Raw genomic sequence first — 10035 nt, forward strand, 5'->3', positions numbered from 1 at the left:
CCTTATAGCAAAATTTGAATCCATCATTATTATTATTATTATTATTATTATTATTATTATTATTATTATTATTATTATTATTATCATTATTAAAAAAATGTTCTCAAAACTGCCATTTTAACAATTGGCTTCTAACTAGAAGTTGAGTAAAGGTTGAAAAGAACAGTCTTAACAATTATGTACACCAATATATGAGTGCCAGTTTTGCTCTGACTCATGGATCTTTAGACAGCTACACACACAATCATATTATATACAGATGTGGTCTACACACACATAAAATCATATACATTCACATATATCATCAAATACACTGGGACAGAAAAAGAATAGATGAGAGACTCCAATCTGGTATCTATATATCTATCATAGTCTGGAAGAAACATGCTAATGATTATACCACAAACCGACAGCCGCTTTCATCTGTTAACTTAAGCTATAAATATTTTTACTAGTATAACCAAACACTTCCACTTTCACAAAATATTGCATTTAGTTTCTCAGAATATTTATGGTACCTCAGCAGACAGGTATTCTACTATGGTATTCTGCTACCCTCCTCCACCCACCATTTTGAAGCGTTCCATAAAGATGGGGTGCTTTGATGGTTCACCAAATACTTGATGTGTTATTTTAAATTTAAGCCTTTTATTAATGCAATGTTATATCTTTAAAGCATGTTAAGCTTCAAGGTTATTAACAAAAGCTAAACACATAATACATCATATTTTATTATACGATATCATATTATATCATATTATAAGGCAGTAAGCTGGCAGAATTGTTAGCATGCTGGGCAAAAGTCTTAGCAGTATTTTGTCTGTCTTTACACTCTGAGTTCAAATTCCACAGAGGTCGACTTTGCCTTTCATCCTTTCGGGGTCGATAAATTAAGTACCAGTTGTGTACTGGCGTCAATTTAATCGACTGGATCCTCCCCAAAAATTTCAGGCCTTGTGCCTAGAATAGAAAAGGATGTGGTCGTTGCTAGTACCGCCTGACTGGCCCTCGTGCCGGTGGCATGTAAAAGCACCCACTACACTCTCGGAGTGGTTGGCATTAGGAAGGGCATCCATCTGTAGAAACTTTGCCAGATCAAATTGGAGCCTGGTGCAGCCGTTGGCTCTCCAGACTTCAGTCAAACCGTCCAACCCATGCCAGCATGGAAAATGGACGTTAAACGATGATGATGATAATGATAATATATATATATGCACACACACACATATGCACTCACATATGTTAGACTTATAGCAGTTTCTGTATGTCAAATTCACTCAGAAGGCTTTTGGATATCTTGGGGCTACAATGGAAGACAGTTGTCCAAGGTGTCACTCAGTGGGACTGAACCTGAGACCATGTGGTTAGGAAGAAGACTTCGCAATCACACAACCATGCCTACACCAATACAACAATACATTACATAATAAAAAATGTTGGATTTACTAATCAGTGGATGTGAAAATGAACAATTACGCAAACAATTCATTACTGATCTCATTTATTAATTTGATAAACGAAGTCAATTAAATGAGGGAGGAATCAGTTCAGTGGAGATTAGTGCTTTGTCATTGTTATTGTTGTTGTTATTAGTGTTGTTATTTTTGTTGTTGTTATTAGTGTTGTTGTTGTTGTGGTTGCTTAGCTTCAGACTTATGATGAAGGGTGTTCCAGCAGTGACCGCACTAACTTGTATTCAGACTTAACGTATAAATACAAGCTTGTTAGCAGTTCAGATATGCTTGAGGCCTATTTGACCCCATGAGAAAACCATTCTCAGTAATTTGTCATGGAGAAAATTTCCCACTATAGACAAATAGGTGTAAATACAACAAGGCAGTCCACAGTGTCCCCGAAATTAGACTGTTGGACGCATACATTTCAAAGTGATTATCTCCTCTTCAGCTACAGACACCAGAAAGGGAAGTGCTGCAAACTGACATGAGAGACAGGTCAATCTCTTATGATATTCTTACCATTGTTCAATGATTGGTTGTGCAATTCAGTGGCTCACCATAAATAAAATATAGGGTGACAACGCCAAGCAGTGATGTGCATAAACACAATGTTATTACAAGTTCAAATCTGCTTGAGGCATATTTGAATGTGTAAGAAAGCCATTCACTGTATTTTGTTATGGAGAAAATGATTTTGGAAATAGGTTGATGTATTCTTTATTTCTATTGACTTTTTAAAAATTTCTGAATTTACCATTTTAGTTCTGCTTCTTCTTCATTTAAATGAACTTTTCCTTCTCTGAGGACAGCTGCTTTTGTCATCTTAATAGGTGTTGGAGTCTGCAGGTAGAAGAATATTATTGCATAGATTAACGACATTTTTTAGACAAATGAGAATTAGATTCACACAAACTGAATTAAATTAATGGTGGTTGTCACAAATTATATCTATGTGATATCTAGCTGCGATACTTGCTGATATTCTGCATCACCCATTTATGTGATATCTTGATGTGTTATTGGTTAGTTTCATGTCTCGTCCATCATCTCAACAAACGATGATAAACAAGCCAAAACATGGACTTCAGAGTATACAGTAGATACAGACGTGACATCTTAGAACAAGCAGTGCACCAAGAAAGCCACAGGAGCATGAGGAAGACCATAGATGTAGCAGCAAAGTTGCAGGTGCACAAGGAAAGTTGCAGGTGCACCACAAAGGCTAGAGGTATGCAAGAAAGGCTGTAGGTGAAAAAAAAAATCCTAGAACAGGCAGTGCAATATGAACGCCACAGAAGCACAAGTAAGACTACAGGTGCACCAGAAAGGCTGTAGGGGCACAAAGCTATAGATGCATAAGCAAAGGTGTAAATGCACAGAAATACTATAGATGCACAGGCAAGGCCATAGATGCAACATCAAAAGCTATAGAAGATCCAACAAAACACAATAAGACAACAGAGACATTGGCAAGGTCACAGAGATGATGGCTAAAACAGTATAAGAAACAATAGACCAAAAGATATCATTATATTTTGATACAGACACCATTCACTAAGAGCTTCTCACCATACATACACACACACACGCTTACATGTATATGTGCAACAAGCATACACATACACAAATGCATCATAGATTATAGATAAGGTGAGCTTTTAATAAACTGATCTTAATTATAAGAGAAAAAAATAATGAACTAATCCTATAGACATTTCGAATTCTAATTGATTAAAGAATTTTTCTCTAACAAGACCAAGTCTGTGTTCTATCCAAAGAATTTTCTCTGACAATTACTGCCATCACAAACTCTACAGCCACCACCAACACCACCAGCACCACTAACACCGCCATCATAAATACCTCCACAACGACAACACCCAACTACTGTCACCGCCACCACTGCCTCCACCACTACTGCTACCACCACCACTACCACCACGACCATTGCCACCACTACCACTACTACTATCATCACCATGATGAGGACAACCTCACCATGACCACCGCTATCACAAAGACGATAACAATGACAACAATGAAGATGACCATAACAACAAACACCACTCTCCATGATGACTCCCCCTCCATCACCCCCTTCCATCACTACTACTACTACTACTACTACTACTACTACTACTACTACTACTACTACTACTACTACTATTACTACTGCCCACCAGCAGCAGATCACCACCACCAGCATCATCACTGCAAGCACAACCATGACCACCACCTCCACCATATCTCCCACCACAACTACACTTTCTCCCATTGTCACCCCTACCGCAGCTACAATGACCACCACTGGCCAGCCACCCCACCCCCTCCACCATATACCTATAAAACACCAAAACTACCAATTTATCAAGCTGCTCTCCTCCTCTTCCCCTGCCTTCTTCTTCTTCACCTCCTCATCTTCCTCCTTCCTCTTCCTTCTCTTCCTCCTCCCCTGCCTTCTTCTTCTTCTTCCTCCTCCTCCCCTACTTTAATGACCCACACTAATGACACAATGAGACACTTAGCGTAGGTTAATGAAAATATGTGATTATTCTGTCTCTCTGTGGTGGATTTATTGCAATTAAATGGTGCAAAAACGAGTTAACGGGGAATTAATTGCTAAGATGGGTGGGGTGAGGTGGCAGGAGATACATGAAATTGCGGAAGGAAACTATGAGGGTGATGATGATGATGATGATGATAGTGTGTGTTTGTGTATATTTGTGTGCGTGTGTATGAGAGGGAGAGAGAGAAAGAAAGACTAAAAGGGGATTTTTTTTTATATACCCAGGCCTATTCCCCATTTTGTTTTAGGAGGAGACAGCCACAATGTTGAGAGCACGAGCTGTGCTCATCTGGACATTATCTGCAGAAATAAGTTCCACTTGTCTTGCTAATGAAGTTCTGGTTAACCAAGATGGGTGTAAGAACGATATCACAATGATCTATGTATGCTAGAAAGCTAGTCTTGTGCTGGAGATATAACAAAGAAAGACTCCATATTCTGTAAGAAAAATCATTTCAAAAGAATCCTGAGGGTTAAAGAATACAGGCTGACCTCTTCATCTATATCAATTATGACCACCGTGCCTGTCCAGTGCCACTAATGTCTTCAAATATGCAGATGAAGAACTGAGCTACATTTAGGCCCACAGTAGATGATTCCACTTGTAGTAAGGTTTCTGTTGAGTTTTGAACTTTTGCACTGTGGTTTCTCAGCCCAGGACCACAGCCTAGCATTCTGGCATAAAAGGCAATGTCAGTTATGAAAAATTGTGTCACCATAAATGGCATGAATGCCTACATGAACATGGTTCAGCCAGTCAGGCTGGCTGGTGTGTAACCAAATGAGCTGGAACCCCCTTCTTAAATAGTCTACTTAAACCTTCTAGGAAATCTCTCTAGGATCATAAAAACCGGTGAATTGAATCCTAGACCAGAACAGTCCAGTAGTCCACACAAAGTCATGTCACCTTACTCCATGAGATGGTCTCTCACCTACTTTTCCTTATGTTCGACACAAGGGACTGGCCTTGTTTTGTAAGGCCAGACCATGTACACACTACTCAATATGCAGCAATCTCACCCTTTCTACTTATTCTCTCTTCAATAAACTATGAATTACTTTCATAAATAATCTTACATATTGCATTACAGAAGACTTTTAACTTTTCCATTTCTTATCTCATGAATGTCAGTTCCATTAAGTCCAATATTTGTATACAAAGAAAAAGTAAATTTCTGGGTTAAAACAAATATACAAAAACATAAATATATGTTAGCGCGGTCATTCTTGTCTTAACACCATAGCCCTGCCTAATATGGTGTACAACCAATGAAAAATTAACAACCAAGGCTCACTAGACACTAGACAACATAATAGAATAATAAATAGCATTCCAATACACACACAGACGTACATACATACATACATTCCTGATGATTCTCTGAAATGAGATGAAAGCACTAAATAAACAATTATTGAAAATTCTAACAACCTCCTTTTACATAAAAAATTTGTACACCACTTGAAACAGTCTATACAGAAATATATATATATATATATATACATATATTATATATAGGTGTAGGAGTGGCTGTGTGGTAAGTAGCTTGCTTACAAATCGCATGGTTCTGGGCTCAGTCCCACTGCGTGGCACCTTGGGCAAGTGTCTTCTACTATAACCTCGGGCTGACAATAGCTTTGTGAGTGGATTTGGTAGACGGTTCACTCCAGTTCACTCAGCTGTAGAAATGATTTGCGACATCACTGGTGTCAAGCTGTATCGACCCCTTTGCTTTTCCCTTGGATAACATCAGTGGCTTGGAGAGGGAAAAGCTGGTATGCGTGGGCGACCGCTGGTCTTCCATAATAACAACCCTAGGTTGTGTGTTCGCTGGTGAGGCAACTTTCTGCCCAGACTTGTACCCCCGAGGGGAACCTCTTAGGTGCACCCATGGTCATTCGTGACAGACGGAGTCAAGAGACTTTATTAAGCAAATGTATTTATGTATCAGTGTGGAATTAAGAAAAAGGAGAGAAAAGGAAAAACAATAGAAAGAGGAAAGGAGAAGCAGAGATTTACTTGAATCCAAATAAATAAAATAATAATGCAAGTTTTGTTCCTTGGTGAATAAAATATAGAAACATGAGACGACCATCAGAGACAACCAAACAGAAAGACAGACTGATAAAAGATAAGAAATAAGAGATAGGCTTAATATGAAATGATATGAAATTAATAGATAAACAACACCCTTCTTTTCTTAAATGGGAAAGGCAGTGAAAAGCCCTACATACCATGACCTACATACAGTTATTTCATGAATTTAAGGTCAAGTTTAGATATTTCCAAGGTGGAATTGAAGCAAAGAGTGAGGTGGGGGGTGGGCTCACCTTATGATATTTTTATCTAGGTTGACTGCGGTTATAAGGGTGACATGAAGGGGTGTTGAAAAGTTCCTGGCTTTGGGTAAAAGAAAATTCAGGAGGATCAGTTAATTATGATTTTATTTTGACATATTCCTCTCTCAGATTCACACACTTATTGCAGTGGTCGTTCAGTTTTTCTAAGCCCTGTAAAAAAACTTGGAAGGTTGGGCCTCCAGCCAGGCCTTTCGTGGTACCTTAAAGCCTGGAACTTTTCAGTACCCCCTCGTATGTGTGTCTGACATAGTATGTTTTCAACTACAGTATTCATGTCTTTGTTTTTTTTTTAAAGACATATATGGAGATTTAGCTGCTATTTCTAGAAGGTCAAGCAACCCAGTACAAGCTTTCCTGCTGGTTCATTGTGGGTGTGTGTGTGTGTCTACCGACAGAATACAACCCTTGCATGACATTAAAATTTCCTTCCCTTTCTCCTCCAATGTCCTCCTTCCGACAGATTTGGAATCCCAAGTCTCAACCTTAGCCAAAATACTAACAGACCCCTAGAAAATGTCATAAATGTTTCATACATCATGTAAATTCTTATATTTTTTATAAATGAGAGCAAGAAAAGTGGGACTCATTAACCCTTTTTTAGGGACCTCTAGAACATATGGAAGGATAGAAAGAAGTAAGTTATCACCAAATCAAGAAATAGGGTCCAATTACTAGCAACAGATTGGAATGACCTAAAAGAACCAAAGGCCAAAGGGACAGGCAATGATGTTAAACTGGGCAATGGATTAAATCCACTGTTCAAAAGCAACATTGGGTCTCGACAGGATTCAGTACAGTTGTCATTTACTAAATCTCATTAAGAAGACTTTAATCAACTCAAAACAGAAAACATTTTCTGCAGGGTTAGAAGGAACCTGAAAAGATGTACTTGCAAAACAGACTTCCTAACCACACAGCCATGCCTGTATCCTTGGCCTTACACCAAGTTAGACCTTGCCCTGTACTCCAAGTTAGGTCTTGTCTTGTAATCCAAGTTAGATCTTACCCTGTACTCCAAGATAGACCTTACCCTGTAGATTTATTTTCAAAGACATTCTAGATTTGGTTAACTTGCCCAGTTTTACATCTTATCTTTCGTTGCAGAGATGGTATGTCTGAAACTTACAATAGTCATGTTCTTCCTTCTTTTTTAAAGATGTGCATGAAGATTTAGCTGATATTTCTTGCAGGTCAAGTGAACAAATACAAGCTCTCCCATTGGTTCACTCTGTGTCTTGCAGTTGTTGTTGTTGTTGTTGTTGTTGTTGTTATGGTTGTTTAACCCTTGGCCAATTATAACCAAACAGGCCTTTAACCACAAGCATTACAACTGCGACTCTTCAATTATTTCTTTTGCAGATTCAGACACAGTTTATGTCAGAACATTGAAATTTTTCCTTCCAGTCTTTTTATAAAAGACAAATGAGAGGGATTTGAAGGGGGAAAAAAAGAAAAAAGAAAGCAGAACGGTGTGGTTTACCTCAAAATTTGGCATACTGATGCACTTCTTTTTGTTGAATTGTAACAGTTTATTTCTCTCGTTTTCTATTTCTCTCAGTTTCAGGTAAGTTTTTTCCTTCAGTGTTGGGTCAGCACACTTCAGTTCAAGGTTAGCCAATTCCTTCAGATGCTCCTGAAAAAAAACAAAAACAAAAAAAAAAACCAATAAAAAAACAGAAACTTGTTAAGCTTCAATATTCTTTTCTACTCAAGGCATGAGACCTGAAATTTTGGGGGAGGGTTTAAGTCGATTGCATCGACCCCAGCATGCAACTGGTACTTAATTTATTGACCCTGAAAGGATGAAAAGCGAAGTTGATCTTGGCAGAATTTGAACTCAGAACGTAGCCACAGATTATTATAACCTTGGGCCAACCAAAGCCTTGTGAGTGGATTTGGTAGACGGAGACTGAAAGAAACCTGTTGTATATATATATATATATATATATATATATATATATATATATATATAGGTGTGTCTTTGTGTCTGTGTTGGTCCCCACCACTGCTTGACAACCAGCGTTGGTGTGTTTACATCCCTGTAACTTAGCTGTTTGGCAAAAGAGACTGAGAGAATATATACCGGGCTGAAAAAAGAAGTACTGGGGGCAATTCCTTTGACTAAAAATTCTTCAAGGTGGATGCCCCAGCATGGCCACAGTCTAATGACTGAAGCAGGTATAAGCTAAAAGGCAAGGAGAGGTGCAAAATAAATGTCTTATAATTTTCTGAAAAACAGAAATTTCTTAAATGAAGTTTCGCCGAGATGGGTTTTCAAGGGAGTAAATTGCCAACATGGTGATAAAATTCAGAAAAAAAGGACACAGGAAAAGAAAAAAAAAAAATCGACATATTTATTGCAAGTACGCAAATAAGAATTTTGTTTTGCTTAATTTTATTTTAAGGTTAATAAATATTTTTTATTTTGAAAATTAGTATTCACTTCATGATTTTGTATAAGCACCAAGAAATTTAATAGAAAGTTAAATTATTATTATTGTATTTCCTGATATTACCAAGGATGGCAAAAATATTCTTCCAAATGACAAATAACAGAATTCAATATAAATTGTAGCTTTTATCTTTTACTTGTTTCAGTTATTAGACAGTGGCCATGCTGTAGCACCACCTTGAAGGATTTTAGTTAAATGAATTAACCCCAATACTTCTTTTTCTTTAAAGTCAAGCACATATTCTATCAGTTGTTTTTGCCAAACTGCTAAGTTACAGAGACATAAACACACAATTACTAGTTGTCAGGCAATGATGGGGGGGAAGACATATCTGATCTGACAGCGTTTCTACAGCTGGATGCCCTTCCTAGTGCCAACCACTCCGAGAATGTAGTGAGTGCTTTTTTACGTGCCACTGGCACAGGGGTCAGAGGGGGCTGGCATCGGCCACGTTTGGATGGTGCTTTTTACGTGCTACCGACACAAGGAGGTCACAACTACAATTTCCATTTGATTTAATTTTGATGTTGATGTTGATGTACTTGACTCATTAGGTCTCCTCAAGCAATAGTCTCATTATCATTATTATTATTATTATTAAAAGAAACAACATCCTGGGGTCAATTCATTTGATTAAAACCTTTCAAGGTGGTGCTCAGGCATGGCCACCGTCGAATGGCTGAAACAGGTAAAGCGAGGTAAGGTTTTCTGCACAGTTTCTGTTATTCAAAAACCTTTCGCGAGGCATTGTTCAACCCAGGTTTACAGTAGAAGACACTTGTCATGGGTGTCACACAATGGTATTGAACCGAAAACAACATGATTGCATAACAGGTTTGTCGACCATACAGCCATACCAGTGCCTGTAGCTACATAAACATGGTAAAATCAATATACAGTGTTACATTTCTAGGATGTTTTAAATAGAAATATGGATTCAAATGTGTAAACATGCAAGAATAAAGGAGGAAAAATTTTATACAGGTATATGAAAGGTTTTATAAAAAGGAGAGAAAGAGAGAAAGAAGGAGAGAGAGTGGAGCGATAGGAAATGAGAGAGAGTGGGGAGATAGAATGTGAAAGAGAGAGAGAGAGTGAGAGTGAAAGGGGGGAGTATATAAAATACAACCAGTAAACATGGTGGTGGTGGTGGTGGCATGTGTATAGATATATACATATATATTTATATATATATATA

The 10035-nt window shown here is 37.9% G+C and overlaps 1 protein-coding gene across 1 annotated transcript in view; it reads right to left on the reverse strand.

The window, feature by feature from the left end:
- Window positions 1-10035, reverse strand: part of LOC106867705 (cilia- and flagella-associated protein 99) — a 49367-nt gene that overhangs the window by 14027 nt on the left and 25305 nt on the right. Inside the window, exons 9-10 of the mRNA XM_052972608.1 lie at window positions 7865-8017; window positions 2212-2297 (exon numbers count right to left, since the gene is read on the reverse strand). Of these exons, the coding sequence (XP_052828568.1) occupies window positions 2212-2297; window positions 7865-8017 (239 nt within the window). The remainder of the gene's footprint in view (window positions 1-2211; window positions 2298-7864; window positions 8018-10035) is intronic.

Source organism: Octopus bimaculoides, chromosome 14 (assembly GCF_001194135.2).
Source record: "Octopus bimaculoides isolate UCB-OBI-ISO-001 chromosome 14, ASM119413v2, whole genome shotgun sequence".
Lineage (NCBI taxonomy): Eukaryota > Metazoa > Mollusca > Cephalopoda > Octopoda > Octopodidae > Octopus > Octopus bimaculoides.